The sequence below is a fragment of the Syngnathoides biaculeatus genome, chromosome 2 (genome assembly GCF_019802595.1).
Source record: "Syngnathoides biaculeatus isolate LvHL_M chromosome 2, ASM1980259v1, whole genome shotgun sequence".
NCBI classification, from domain to species: domain Eukaryota; kingdom Metazoa; phylum Chordata; class Actinopteri; order Syngnathiformes; family Syngnathidae; genus Syngnathoides; species Syngnathoides biaculeatus.
The window spans coordinates 31,487,033-31,503,293 of NC_084641.1; the positions used below are offsets into that span (position 1 = coordinate 31,487,033).

Below are 16,261 nucleotides of genomic sequence, written 5' to 3' on the forward strand. Positions count from 1 at the left end.
TCAGTTATGAGGTCACACGTTCAATCCCGGACCCGCCTGTGTGGAGTTTGCATGTTCTAAGTAGCCCCTAGGTGTGATTGTGAGTGCGGCTGTTAGTCTCTATGTGCCCTGCGATTTTGCCAAATCTTTCCTGACAGAATAAATAAGGGGGCAATCTTGTATTTGTTTTTTTATTACAAGAAAAAAAGACATTTTTGCAAAGAGAGCAAAAAGTACATGTCGTCATGAATCATTACCCATTACTGATCCACAAGCAAAAAAATCACCTCTGTTGTACAGAGATGAAGAAGAAGAAAAAAACACACCACTGTCATTTGCACAAATTTCTCACAAAATTTACTTCATCCAGCTGCACTGAAATTTATCATTATGGGAATGGATACGTGCAGAGGATGAGAAAGGAAGAGAAACACAGGGAGTGGGCAAAACATCAAACCATCTGGGGTGCCAATCAAGGACACATATAAATTCTGTGCTGACGAGGCGCTATGGAACAATAAAATATTTCAGGGTGATACGAAACTAATAAATCTAATATTTCATTTATATGCAACAAAGAATTTCCAACTCAAGACCTTAAATGCATCGAAAAACATACATTTGTGTTTTTTATTTAACTCTGGGCATATGTTGGAGCTGACTTTTTTTTCTTTATGTTTGAGTATGTGCATGAAGGTGTTAATGTTTGCATGTCCTGCAGGCTTCAGTATGTCTCACTGTGCACTCTTACCGGTCTCATAATAACTATATTCCTCCCTATTTTGTTTTCTTTCTCTATGATGGGCTTTCTGGATATAAGAAATCACGCAAGGTAATGAGACAAGTCACACCTTAGCCCAGTTTTCATTTTGTGCCATTCACTTTGTCCTGTCACTCCCACTTCTTTTTGTGTAATGAAAAAGAAACAATTTCTGCAATTCAGTGGGCAGCTTTGTAGAAAAACTTGTCATTTCATAAGCTTGTGTGCACACACTCACTGCACTGAGACAGGGAGCTTTAAAAAAAAAACACTTTGGCTTTTACCTCAGTCCATCTGCTGCGGGGGTGGATAGGGTGTGAAGGGGGGGGAGAAGAAAGAAGCGGAGGCAGCCATCATTGTGCTGGCCATTGTTTTTTAAGCAGCAAACAAACGTCTTCATTAGCCCCGCGTAGGTGGGAATATCACGTCAGGCTGCTCAGTTGTTTGCAGTGGAAGCAAAAAACTGAAAAATGTATCCACGAAGACCATGGTGGAGTGATGCCGCGTCGTTCTTTTGTCATTTGCTCTCACTTGTACACTTGCTGTGTAAACAGGAACATTCCTCCATCCTATACAAATTCTCCTTCACCCACTCGCTCAGTCGGCTCCGCATTACCCCCAAAAGTCCTCAGTGATCTTCTATGAGCTACAAACGCTCTCTTGAGCCAGATGTGCTGTCTCACGCGAAAGGGGATATCGCACTTAAGTGTCACAGAGTAGTACATGGGAGTTTTATAAAAACTGCAACAAAACCCAACAAGTTTATTTTTTTTTCTGAACTGTCAGCTATGATGGAGGTAGAAGGTAAAAACCCTAAGTTGAAAATATATCAAAATATCTCACAGCTCAATTAGCTAAAACACAAAAAATGACATACTGAATAAATAAGTGCACCTTATCGAATCTGGAAAATGTGAATCGTATATTCAATTACAATGAATGTTTAGTCATTTTTAATGGATTTCATGCTTGAAATACTGTGAATCTGATTTATTACCTCAACCTAGTTTATTTTTTGAGTGTGTGAGGATGATTAAATATGAACTAATTTCAATTGAAACGAGGAAATGAGGTTGGGCAAGGAAGAGCCAATTCAAATTGTGTGGATATGATCATTTTTTACCACTTTTGGTCGTTTTCCTGTGAAGAAAAATATGGACACAAAAAATAAATAAATAGGGAAATATGATAAATCTGTGGGTGTTGAACCCTGTGTGTGTGTGTGTGTGTGTGTGTGTTGTGTGTGTGTGTGTGTGTTGTGTGTGTGTGTGTGTGTGTGTGTGTGTGTGCATGCGCGTATGTGTGTATATACACACAAAAAAACATATGTATGGGCAGGATGGTGGAACAACTTGTTAGAGCGTTGGCCTCTGACGACCAGGTTTCAAGTCCTGGCCTCTGTGGAATTCGCATGTTCTCCCCGCGCTTGCATGGGTTTTCTACGGGCACTCCGGTTTCCTCCCACATACCAAAAACGTGCATTATTTGGAGACTCTAAATTGCCTCTAGGTGTGATTGTGAATCTGACTGTTCAATTGGCTGGCAACCAGTTCCGGCTGTACCCCGCCTCCTGCCCAATGATAGCAGCATTCCCGTTACCTTCGTTACCAGGCGTTGTGTGTTCGTATCCCACTGGGGCCTCCACTCCCTGAGAAGGGTTGCGTCGGGAAGGGCATCCGGCATAAAAATTGTCCCAAACATATATGTGCGTTCATCTGAGATGACACGCTGTGGCGACCCCGAAAGGGACAAGCCAAAAGAAATTATATATATATATAGCCAGATAGATAGAGAGAAAGAGAATTAGAGTGCTCTATTAAATGTTCTAGAAGTCCTTCATGAAGGTGTATTGTGATTTAACATGGAAAGAAACAACAAGTAAATTTCTGAACTGCTGCAAATTACTTAATAACTGAAATGTCTATATAGTTTTACAGTTTATATAGTATTTATAGAGAGCAGTGTCCTCATTTCTATTCCACACTATATGGTATGTGTTTTGCATTTCATTTGCAAGACAACTCAAAAACACTTGTCTAGTTTGAGAATTTGAATATCTAGTGATAAAAGATCAATAACTGAATAAACCTAATATATATATTATAGCTACAGTACTTTGTGTTCGTGCATTTGTGTGCATGTTGAATTTTCATTGTGTAACAGAATTTGAAGCGTTGCAATGTTGTTGGTCAGCGGTGGATGACAACATTGGCAAAGCAAAGCGACAACACTGGGTCCAACCACCTTGGCCTAAGCCCCCGATATGTCGCAGTTGGAGGCAACAACACAATCGCAGCTTTAGCCAAACGTCTCTGCCTCCTGCGTTCCAATTCCGCGCCTAAATAAAAGCCAGCTCGCCTTCACAAAGCCTGTTTATTTGGCTTCTTCCATCATTTTTACAGCAATTAACTCTATGTTTACCCTCTGGTAATTGGTGTCCCATTTAGAATAAACATATTTCTTTCCTTAGATGTCTGCCGAGCCGTTTGGCTTTGAAAAAAAAAAGAAAAAGCATACTTCTTTCTCGTCCTTCCGCACGTGTTCGTCAGGAAGGGGTTCAGATGGAAGTATTAAATTGTGGTGCACATGGAAATCTAGGTGCTGATACTGTTCAAATTGGATTGATCATTTTGTTTAAATTTTCTTTGAAATAATTCATGCTTCTTAATGGGCAACTTTGGCCATATGAAGGTTTAATTGTTCCGCCTTAGCAGAGGTGTGCTCCTACTTAGTGCTTTCCTCAGTTCAAGTCTTTAAGAGACAGTCATATCTCAGGATGATTCCCTTTTGTACTTTCTTTTAATGCGTCACATCTAGAAGATAATTGACCACCCTCTCAGCCGACATAGAAATTAATTATGTTGTAATACATCAACTGCGCTGATGTGAGTTGAGGGCGAGGAAGTGCGGTTATACCCTCGCCGTGCTCCAAAACGAATATGGATCATTTTAATGGCAGAAACTATTTATTACAGTGGCATATGTGCAAATGCGCTACATTAATCTCATCCTATATTTATATATAACATGAGGTCTTGTACAGAAAATCACTGCAGGAAGAGATTACTTTTTAAAAGAATCTTTGGAGTATTTTGCTGTTAATTTGTCATGGGTTAACATCGGAAAACAATTTATTATACTGTTTCAACAGAACCTCCATGTGGACCTTAACCTGAAAGAGTCTCTTTTTGTTGGCGGAGCGCCTGACTATAGTCGACTTGCACGAAGTGCCGCACTCACAGAAGGCTTCAAGGGAACCATCCAAAAGGTAAATGTTTGGAAATCTGAAGGAGTTTTCTGTCAATGCTTCTATGTGTATCCAAAGAAGTTTTCCCACAGCATACAGTGGAGCCAATGAAGTTGAATATGTAAATCAAAGGTTTGAAGTACTAACTTGAATGGTCTTTGTTTGAATTGCTTTTTTTTTTTATCTTTTTACATCTTGTTAGCGTCAAACGGATGGGATAGGGCTTCCATTGCGTCAAAACAGCAGGATCACTGTCATTTTAATCTAATTCACCAATCAGACAACACAAGGCAGTCACATGACTGTTGCTTAGCCTTCGCGAGCCAATCAAAATGACTCAATAAGAAAAAAAAAACAGCTGCACGACTGTCTATTTTACAGACCTTGAAAAACAACAGCTTTGTCAATGCAGTCATGTCATAAATTGGCGACTGCCAAATTGTGAATATTTCTGTCAACTTCTAAGTTGAGAAAACACCTTGCGGTAATTTGCAGATGTTTCACTTGGCACGGGAAAATTAGGACTATCCCTCTGACGTTGAACACGCACACACAATCAATAAGTCTGTTATTTTAGCGAATAAAGCAAATAATATTTCTGTAGGGCCCAATGTATGCGTTCTTGGTTTTGGTGAAGCAAAAAAAAAAATGGTGAAATGGTGGCTTGTGTGTCTTGACACCTCTCTCTCTCGCTCTCTCTCTGTCTCTCTCTCTATTGACATATATATATATATATATATATATATATTTTTTTTTTTTTTTTTTCCACGCTCTGACTAAATAAATTACTCACAAGTTACTCAGTTTTTTAATTGAATACAGTCCTTTCTTATCCTTCAGTAAATATTTGTATGACAACCCTTTGGATATTTGTATGACAACTTTTACTCTTACTTGAGTCTTATTATTCTAAAGTAACAGTACTCTTTCTTTGAGTACAATATTTGGCTACTTTACCCACTTCTGACTGTTTGTCGGCAATAATAATACCGTAATAACAATATGGTAAGTCTCCCTCATCACGTTCTCTACCCCATCTGCCAGTTCAGAATGTATGTTGCGCTTGCTAACTCATACATTCTTAAAATTATTCCCAATGACGGCCTTTGAATTCAAATTTCAATGTTAACATGGAGTACTGGCCGTGAGTGAGTTTTAATACGAGACTATCTGCCCCCAGCACTCCTTCCCTACATTATATTTTACTTCCCAAAAGGAGGCTAGGCGTCCATCATATCGTAAGTCGGGATACTATTTATTATTTTTAAGCATCATCCAGTCGCTATGTTCTTTTACATTGTATAGTGATTAACTTACTTAAAATATCACTTAATATGTTTGTTATTTTTAAAATGAACATTACAAATGATTATTTATATTTCCATTATCTCCTGCGGGGGGAGTGATTCTTAATCCAAACGAATGTTAAAATACAATTACAATACGTAATGATTTTATATCCTTGTCATATCCTATCCATACAAATGCCAGCAATTATTTATTGGATGTCAACTTGTCACTTTATCCTTTGTCATTTTTTTTGGCATCACAGTGGCACTGCTCATTTGGATCAGCCTTTTATGCACTAATAATAGAATCCACATTTTGAAGTCCTTTTATTTTGTTTTTTTCTTAGATCCTTCTCCAACAGCCTTCCGTTATATATATATATATATATATATATATATTTTTATGATTCCCCTCTCTCACTGTCCAGTAAAATGACAAAAATAGCCCAGCAGAAACAAAGGCAGGATGTTACTGCGTATATAAACTTGTCATTAGTTCTCCTTTAAAATGTTTCACTTGACACGTTGGAGAAAATCATAAGCTAAGTGTCAGGCTTTTTGTTTTGTTCTGTTTTTTTTTTAACATGGCCACTGAAAAGAAGTTAACTATATCCAAATGGTGTTATGTCCTCAGCGTCAAGTAGGGATTAAGATACACTTTGTCTAACATGAACACCAATTGCAATATGTTATGCACGTACATAGAAGAAAATAAGTACTTGAACACCCTGCTATATTGCAAGTTCTCCCACCTGGGTCTTTCAAAATTCCGATGACCCGAAGCATACAGCCAGGAAAACTAAGGAGTGACTCCGTAAGAAGCATATCAAGGTTGTGGCGTTGCCTAGCCAGTCTCCAGACCTAAACCCAATAGAAAATCTTTAGAGGGAGCTGAAACTCCATGTTTCTCAGCGACAGCCCAGAAACCTGTCTGATCTAAAGAAGATCTGTGTGGAGGAGTGGGCCAAAATCCCTCCTGCAGTGTGTGCAAACCTGTTGAACAACTACAGGAAATGTTTAAACTCTGTAATTCTAAACAAAGGCTACTGTACCAAATATTAACATTGGTTTTCTCAGGTGTTCAAATACTTATTTACAGCTCTATCACAAAAATAAATCATTAAAAAATCATACATAGGGATTTCTGGATTTTTCTTTTTACATTATCTCTCTCACAGTGGACATGCACCTACGATGAAAATTTCAGACCCCTCCATGATTTCTAAGTGGGAGAACTTGCAATATAGCAGGGTGTTCAAATACTTATTTTGTTCACTGTTTCACTAAAAGCGTACATTTTTCTCATTCGATGATGTATGGGATTTTATTTGAACATTAGACTTTTTCCAGCAAACTAAAGTGAAGATGATGATTTAGATTAATCCCAAAATAGATTAAACCAATAGTAAAAAATAATCAGGCCTTTTTTTTCCCCACAGCTGAAATATGCCTCATCGGCAAAAAACACCTAGGACACGATACAAATGTCATATGGAGCTGCGTAATCTCACCTTTACTCACCATTAACTGATTTGTCTGGCTTTTTTTTTTTGTTTGTTTGTTACAACAGATCATTCTGATGGGCACACCCATCCTCAGAGAAGAGAACGCCCTGCGCTCCCAAAATCTGGCCATGTTCCTGGAGCACCCATGTTCCCGGGAACCCTGCCACAATGGTGGGCGCTGCAACCCCCAACTGGACACTTATGAGTGTGTTTGCCTTAGCGGCTACTCTGGAGGCCACTGTCAGAACAGTAAGTAACATGGCCTGTTGTAGCGCAACTCTGTTGTACAGTATCACCATTCTTGCACTGTGTTTGTCGCAAAGTGGGGTTTTTTTGTCACCAGCATGTCATTGCGGCCACATTTTTGGAATGTGTGTGTCTTTTTCAGTGGTGGTCATAGAAAATGAAAAAGTGACTTTAACCGAAATCAGGGGTCACTGATATGGTGAACACGAGCATCAGGTAGCCCCTAAGTACCACAATTAAAGGTCATTGCAGTACATATGTTATTTCAGAAGTCTGGCTCAAAGTGCTACCCTTTCACATTTATCTTTACCCCGGATGTAGCGTTCAGTTTCAAAAAGATTTGTGACCTCTGATCAATCGGGAATAAATGGATGGAATTTAGTGCTTAAGATTATGTATCGTGTACTACCAAATTCTCACGAGAACAAGAATGAGTGAAGTTGAGCTCATGTCATTGACTTTAATCAAGAATGAAATTGTTTAAATGTCTTCCAATGAATGTCATAAAATAAAACGAGCATGTGTAGTTAGTCCTTACGCCAATGTTATTGTTCTTTAATCTTAAAATAAATTAGCGCTTGGGAAATATATTAAGCAAGTCAACTGGCACTACACCAAATGTGACTCCATGTACCCTTTATCACATCTGTCTGAAAACATCAAATGAACCTTGGCTCGATTTATCTTCCAAAAACATTCCCCGCCTCTGCCATTAACCTTGCGCACGTGGCCGCCTGTCCCTTTTACATTAATTAAAAATCCGCCAGCATTCCCACGTCAGCTCTGATAACTGAATCTTCCCTCTCATTGATTGGTGTGAGCTCATCCACTCAACCTGCCCCTCCCTCCACAGCCATTTATGAGAAGTCTGCCGGGACTGACACCGAGGCCATTGCCTTCGACGGGCGGACCTTCATCGAATACCACAACGCCGTCACGAGGAGGTAAGAATGAGGACAAGAGCATGTCTCCATCTATTAGGGCTATTGCGACAATTCCATCCTAATTGTCTCATTTACCAAATAAACGTCTAAGCACCTCGCCCCAACCTCACTAAGCTGTGACGACAAGGTTGATGATATTATCAGCTCACATGCTTGAGGGAGACTAGCAGTGAGCTAATAGTACTCCTTTTAAAACAATTTCACTAATTACTAAGACATACAAAAATCTGAGTGTTGCCCTGAGAAAACTCTGTAGTCGTTTTTCATAATGACATTTGTGTGAAACTTGCGATATCTAACATTTGAGAAAGAGATAGAGCTGATGGTGTTATTCTAAAAGGGCTTCTGAGAAGAGGTATTACACAAGAAGAAAACAAAAGGTTGTGTCCCTTTAGGCTGCTGGAATGACATTTGTATTCTTCCAGACTGAAGTTTGCCTTGGGGATGATTTAAAAAAAAAAAAAAAGTCTGAACGTAGTGCAAATTGCTTTCTGTGTTTGTCAGCACAAACTGCAAATAACAAATAATGTTGCATAATTCGCTCCCCAAACACTTAGTGTCTGTCTTTGTGTGTTGCTTGCTTTGTCCAGTGTTAGTTTTGACCTTTTTTTGTCTTTGTGTGTCTGCTCTCTCATAAAATGTCCCTCACTGTCTTTCCTTTTCCACCGAAGCCAACTGACCAATGAGATCCCAGAGTAAGTAGACGAAATGTCTAGTCGGAAATTGCCCAGCTTCAAATCAACCCAGACTAACAGAAATCAAACTGCCCATTTTGTGATAATAAACATACAGTAATTGAATACATTCCAAACAAAAACACACTTTTTCCAGTCATAGTCTCATTTACATGCAGACAATAATCACCCTAACTATTCATGTCCAAATTTCATTTAATTTAACTCCATGTTTGACAGATTTTGTTATTTTCGATACATTTTGCAGTGTCACCAGGTTTTTTATGTTCCCCTCTTCCTCCCCCAAATGCAAAGAGAAGCATGTATGCATGATAAGCATTGTGTCTGTACCCCGGAGAAATGGAATTGCTTTATTGAAACACGTACAATATTTTATGCATGGTTTGTATCCCCAAAAAATGAATTGCCATGCATTTTTGCACTGAATGGCATTCTACTGTAATCCACAATACAGTAGCTGATGTAAGAGCCCTACTCCTCTTTTACAACAGCAAGAGGAAGCAATACGTGCATCGTCGCTCGTATACTATTCCTCATAATTAGTCTGGTAAGTAACTGTTATTTATAGACATGTATTTGAAGGGAAAAAAAAGCTCATTGGATTTAGATCAGATTTCCAGTCTTTATCCTTTTTTTTCTGTTAGGAGGAATAATTACACTGCAAGCCATAGAGAGAGACAGCAATGTGTTAGTCACAAATGTGCCCCTCCCACTTTTAGATAGGACCTCCAGTTGAGAGCTCTTGGAGTGTATATCCACAGGCATCAATCTCACTTAACATGAGGGTGGACAGCGCCTCCTAAGAGCCAGACTGTCAAAAGTTTAATGGATGTCACATTTAGTAAAGAGCCACAATGAATTTCAAGTCTAACCAAGGGGAGCTCGGGCAGAATGCTCTGCAGGTGCCCCGATCAATTCGGCTTGATTTGATTTTGTGACAGAAATGAATACATTTCTCACAGAGGCCATTAAGTGCTCGGTGGGTGCACAAAGTCAAACGTTCACCTCGGGTTAATGGAACTACCACTCGTAGCATCCTTTGGTCACTCTACTCGCTTTGGCCGTATCTAAAAGCGGAGGTCAATTTGGCTCACGCCCCATTATTTCAATGACAAATCATATCTGGCAACGAGTCCCACTGCTGTGGCACTTGACCTAATTTTTGACCACTGTGACTCATTCGCTGCGCAACTACATTGACGCTACACTGTGGCATCCTGGCCTTATTTATATCAAGCGGTTTTCAGGAAACATGGCACTGGTTCAATTAGGCCTTTGTGCTTGGTGCAGACTCTGACTGTGAATACACTTCATCTTGATGTTCTCCGTGAAAAGATTCTTGTTCTCAGGGCATTTTGGCACATTTGCCACGTTGATCCAATATTGGTGCCCTGGAGAGCTTCTTTTCATGGTTCCAGTGCGATCGAGCCACTAAGTGATAAACGTTTTGATGAATTGTCGTGATTTTATTATCGGGAAAATAGAAATTGGGTCAAGCTTTCCAGGTGGCGGGAAATATGGTCCATAACGACGTGTTTTTCTACACTTAACCCAATTTCCAACAAGTAATTATATTTCACCAATTGCACACTTTAAATTATTAAGCTTATGTTCAAAGTAAAACATAAAGACCCCTGAGACTGTGAACTAATTGTCTTTTCATTCACTTGCACAATAAAGTAACTGTATTGTACTGTTTCTAGTAAAATAACAGTATATCACGATGTGAATGTCGTGGAGTGGGAGTCCAGTTGAATACTATATATTTGTCAGCGAACCTCACTCCGTTTCCTTTCCCTCAGTCCCTGTTTCAGTATGAGTATTTACAACCTTTCTCGTCTTCCTTGTCTTTTTCTAGCATTAGTGTCATAAGGGTGATGACAATAATAACGAAGCATTTGTTTTCTTAGGATCCAACACTCTGACTGTCAGCACTGCAGACAACGTGTATCATTTTTAGCTGCCTAGGATATTTTTTTAAGATAAAGTTTTATTCAAATTATTAATGCAGACAGGAAATAGCAATATACTGACTGCATACCAATTTCTATGCAAAATCGGTTTTGGTAAACCATGACGTCTGTTTTGAATCATATTTTTTAAAACTTTCAGCCTGACCTTTAATGTTAGCAAAATGACAACAACAATTGCTCTTTCTGGTGCCATATTTTACCACACAGCGCCTGAGGAAAAACAATCATCAACAAAAGAAAGTGTGACTAACAAGGTGTCAATCATTTGGTATGCACCCACCAGCACAAGTGTAATGGGTACATCCCCAGAGCGGCATTCCATACGCTTTTCATGTGACTTCACAACTTTAACAGCAAACTAACTTGGACAAAGTCTCCACGGCATAATGGTCCTGAGCTTAATGCTACAAAACCTGCACGATCCAGGAACTGTGTTGGATTGAACATCTATCAATCATTTCAACAAGGCCAACACAGGTTGCACACTTCCCATGATTTTACAACAGATGTTAGCAACTGTCACCATAAGCATAAGTCTGGTGTTTTCTCAACTTTAGGTCTAAATGAGAGCGTTAGGTGAATTCTCCACTGGGCTCACAAACCTTGCTTCCCTCTGTTTGGCCTCTTCGCTTATGTTGCATGCCGTTTGACTTTCTCCCCCACTCTCCCTTAAGTCCCGAGTCTGTGGAGAACCCATCTGACCAGAGGTGAGTGAGTCTCTCACAGCTTTAAGACTCATAGTTTCTGAAATCTCACTGCCCTTCTTCTTCAACTGAGTCAAACCCTCCCCGTAGGCTCAGTGGGCTAAATCTCCCTCTGTTGCTGCAATATCGTTCTAATCATTGTGATCAAGCTACAAGTATGATTCACACTGAGCAACTTGACGTATTTCTTACAAATTCAAGAAGCAGATCCAGCACCTCTGAGGCCTTCCGTTACGGCTCTCTGCACTGTATTTTACAGTCTGCTGCCACCTAGAGTCAAAACGGGAGGGCAATTGGGTAGAACGCTTCAAGAGAATTTGAACATATGTTAGAAGTTGATAAAATTCAACCATTTGTAAAGACAGAGGCAACAACACAGCACAAGTCTCGGAAGTCAGCAGCGTATATAAGATTTCCAAACCTCGTGTGCCTGTTGTTGTTTTATTCATGATTTATTTAGTTCACTTAATAACCTTGAACTTATCACTGACAAGCTGCTCAGATGGAGATTTATTGGTCCCTGTAAGCTCTTTGAGGGTTTGCCAGAAGAGGATTCGCTGAGCTTTATTTGTTTTGGGGTCTGTTTGGGTTTTTTTTTTCTCTCTTTGTGGGAAAAAAATATATTTTTAAATCATTCAATTTATATTTTTTTCTGTTAACGTCAGCAGATTCAGATAATGAAAGTGCTTTAAAACCTGTTTTTGAATTGATAACAGTATATAAACTTTGCATTTCCATCCAGAATATAAGAAAAGTCTTTTTTTTTTCCTGCTAAGGTGAACCACCTTATTGCTGTTCTTTGACCAGCTGCAAAATGTTTCTTCATTGCTTCTTCATCGTGTACCCCTTTTTATTCTTGCATGTATGAAAACCACAAAAAGCACTCCCATGAGCCTCTTTTTTTCCATGCTGATTCCTGTGCCATGTCGTCTGTGTCGTCCAATCTTCTCACCCAGCCCCTTGCTGTTGTTGTTGTTTTTTATGTTGTTATCCATGTGCCACTGGTTGTTTGTTGTCATCACCTTGTCTTTGTGTTTAAATACCCTTTGAGGAAGGTGGATTATAGGTGCGTGCCAGATGTGCCAACAATTGCACAGATCCTGATTGATGGCACTCACGCAAAATTGTACGAACACATATGCCGGCAAACGGTGGTGGGATGTGTCATGGGGGGGTAGTGATGTCCGTTGTCACTCCGCCGGGAATACATAAAGAACACAGGCAGGCTTTTTTTTTTACATATTAGTATGGTGATTGTGAGAGCACACTTGCCCGTTCCATGCACTGGCTCTTCAGGATCTCGTCTTATCTTCATCCTCCCAGCATGTTGGCAGGCAGGAAAGAGACTGAAGATCAAACATGCCACTGAATACACAACAGAGTCAGGATGAGAGGTTGTGAGCAACTCTCGCTCGCTCGACTAACCGCCTCCTGCTACACTGAAGCACAGCCTGCATTGATTGCCCTCACATAAACAATACACAAACATTGACAAAGGTTTTAAGATGTAGCGCACATAAAGTAATTAATTAGTAATGCTTAGTTGCTCCTGGATCTTAAATCACCATCTTGCAAAAAATGTTTTTAGAAAGCTGTACATTTTGTGGAAACAGTTTGCCAAAAGCTTCTGTTCCTACATGACAAAAAAAAAAGCAGGGTCCGCAATGAAACGCTTGCTTTAATTTGATGTGGAAGAACAAGCCCATCAAATACCTTTTGGAATTTACCATTCTAGAGTTCGGAGAAAAGCTCTTACTTTCAATGTCAGCCATCGCTTGCCCTTAACCGAAATCAAGAGGGTAGCAACTCCAACTTTAGTATGAGAACAAAAAGCAATAAAAGCAAAAAGTATGTGAAGAGGTTTTCATGACAACTTCTCTCCCACTTTAAATTTTCTGCATATTTTATCAACGCCTTATGCTGAAGAGAAACCTTATTCATTTTGACTTTGCATTTCCACCAGCCAAAATATTTTACTGTTCTTTTCTAATACAGGGGAACCTCTAATGTCAGATTCAGTCTGTGCCAGGACACTAGTTAACCTCAATTAAAATGAAATCATCCCTTCCAGGGTCGAGCTGTCTGCACAATAGCAACTGTATATTAATTGTGCAGGTCATGTATTAAATAAAATTTCAATCCATTCATCTTCTACCACTTGTTCGAGGTTGAGTCACGGAGTCAGTAACTTTAGCAGGGATGTCCAGACTTCTCTTTCCCCTGGTACTTCATCCAGCTATTCCAGGGGTATCCGAAGGTGTTCCCAGGCTAGTTGAGAGATGTAGTCTCTCCAGCGTGTCCTGGGTTGTGCACTGGGTCTCCTTCTGGTGAGCCATGCCAGGAACACCTCACCGGTGAGACATCCGCAAGGCATCCGAATCAGATGCCCCAGTCTCCTCATCTGGCTCCTCACAATGCGGAGGAGCAGCGACACTGACCCTCTTCCAGATGACCGAGCATCCCAGCCTATCGCTAAGGAATAGCTCAAACACCCTGCGGATTAAACTAATTCCGGCCACTTGTATCCAGAATCTTGTTCTTTCAATCACGACCCACAGCTCGTGACCATGGGTGGGGTAGGAACGTAAACGAATGGTAAAGGTTGGTTTCATGGTTTCCAAGTGTGAGAACTTGCAGGATGTTCAAATACTTATTGTCTTCACTGTACAAGTTATGAACTGAAATCATGACAAAGGGCAGCCTTGGCGGATTCCAACACTCACTGGAAATGAGTCCGATTTACTGCCGATTTACGTAACTCTTGACACCAGACCAAACATGTAGACTGGTAGGGCGAACACCCTTGAGGACCCTGTCGAGGGTGTCGAGCTGGTCCACTGTTCCACAGCCGCAACGAAAACACTCCTTCTGAATCTGGGATTCAACTTCCCAATGGACCCTCATCTCCAGCACCCTATGAAGGCCTTTCTGGAGAGGCTGAGGAGTGTGATCACCCCGTAGTTAGAACACACCCTCTGGTCCCAGCTATTAAAAACGGGGACCACCAGCCCAGTTTGCCAGAGACACTGTCCCCGATGTCCATGCGATCTTGCATAGTCGTGTTAACCAGGACAGCCCCTCAACATCCCAACCCTTTAGGACATAGGTCTCAAACCGGGGGCCTGTAGGCCATTTACGGCTCCCAAGATGATATTTTGTGGTCCCCACCTTACTATGAAAGTTAAATGATAGTGTGGCCCTAACGTTTTATATGAATAGCACTTTTACAGTGTTGTGTGTGCAGCTGACAAACCTACCAATCACGGTGGAGTTGTGGCTCTTGAGGGCGTGACATCGACCAGGCTTGATGCAAGCAGAGAAACAGTTTTTCATTGAGTAAATCTGAATCAGCTGTTATGGTGCACAAACCCATAAGGAATTTTTCTCCGGCAGTCGGTCCTGCCCTAGTACGACATTCAGAACAAAGAACAAGGAACAACATAGCAATAAGAACAAGAGACATTTCTGTTAATAAAGTTGCAGTGGTGTTGCCATGGAGAGTTTTATTAGTAGTTTTGCACACAACTTGTTTACGCCAGCTACCTTGCTTATCTTATTTTGTGTTAAAGAATATATAAGACATTTTTTTTAATTTGTCATTTGAATTGCGTGCATGTGTGCCAACGTTGCACCCCAGCCTCAGCCAGAATGTGTCTCCAGCGGCCCTGATGTGAATTAAGTTTGAGACCACTGCTTTAGGAATTCCGGGCAAATCTCATCTACTTTAGGGCGTTGCCACTGAGAAGCTTTTTACCTACCTTGGTGACCTCAAACCCAGAAATAGGAATGCCCGCCTCAGAGAACCCACACTCTGCTCCCTCATGGGTCAAAGCTGCATTCCACTGAGCCAACCAATACCCATCAGCTGCCTTGGGAGTCCCACAAGCCAAAAAGGCCTGATAGGACTCCCTCTTCACCTTGACGGCATCCCTCACCATTAGTGTCCACCAACGTGCTCAAGGATTTCTGCCATGACAGGCAATGACCACCTTACAGCCGCTGCTCGGCCAGTCGAGGCACAGAACATCATGGATTCGGACAACCCTCCCCGGAACATGAGTAGAGTTCTATGTGATGTGGGAGTTGAAATTCGTTATGACGGGATTCTGCCAGTCGTTCCCAGCAGTCTCACATTACGTTTGGACCTGTCACGTCAGACCGACATTTTCCCCCACCATCGGAGTTAATTCACCAACAGGTGGTCATTAGTTGACACCTCCGCCCCTCTCTTCACCTGAGTGTCCAAGAAATACGTCCGATGACACGACCACAAAGTCGATCATTAAACTGCAACCCAGGTATCTTAATACCAAGTGCACATGTGGACACTCTTATGCTTGAACATGGTGTTTGTTCCAGACATTCCATGATGAGTCCAATAACAGAACACTGCTCAGGTTCATATCTGGGGGCTGTTCCTCCCAATCACTCCCTTCCAGGTCTCACAGTCATAGCCTACGTGAGCATTTAAGCAGCAGAATGATGGAGTCCCCAGCGGGAGTGCTCTCAAGCACCCCCTCTAAAGACTCCAAAAAGGCTGGGTACTCTGGACTGCTGTTTGGTGCACAGGCACAAACAACAATCAGGACCCATCTCCCTACCTGATGGCTGAGGGAGGCTACCGTGTGGGTTAACCCCAATGTTCAGGCAGAGAGCCGAGGGGGTAATAAGTATACCCACATCTGCTCGGCGCCTCTCACCATGGGCAACTCCAGAGTGGAAAAGAGTCCAACCCAAAGCCCAAGTGGTGTGTAGAGAAAAGTACGACTATATCTAGTCATAATTTCCAGACTTCACACACCATCTTAGGCTCCTTCCCTGCCAGAGAGGTGACATTCCACATCCCTTGAGCCAGCTTCTGTCGCCAGGCATCAGATCACCACGGTCCCTGTCTGCCATCACCCACATCGCACAGAATG

The 16,261-nt window shown here is 41.2% G+C and overlaps 1 protein-coding gene across 1 annotated transcript in view; it reads left to right on the forward strand.

Annotated features, from left to right (window-relative positions):
* agrn (agrin) overlaps nt 1-16,261 on the forward strand; it is a 174,368-nt gene that overhangs the window by 144,413 nt on the left and 13,694 nt on the right. The window contains exons 30-32 of the mRNA XM_061800472.1: nt 3,891-4,007; nt 6,846-7,029; nt 7,880-7,970. Coding sequence (XP_061656456.1) covers nt 3,891-4,007; nt 6,846-7,029; nt 7,880-7,970 — 392 coding nt within the window. The remainder of the gene's footprint in view (nt 1-3,890; nt 4,008-6,845; nt 7,030-7,879; nt 7,971-16,261) is intronic.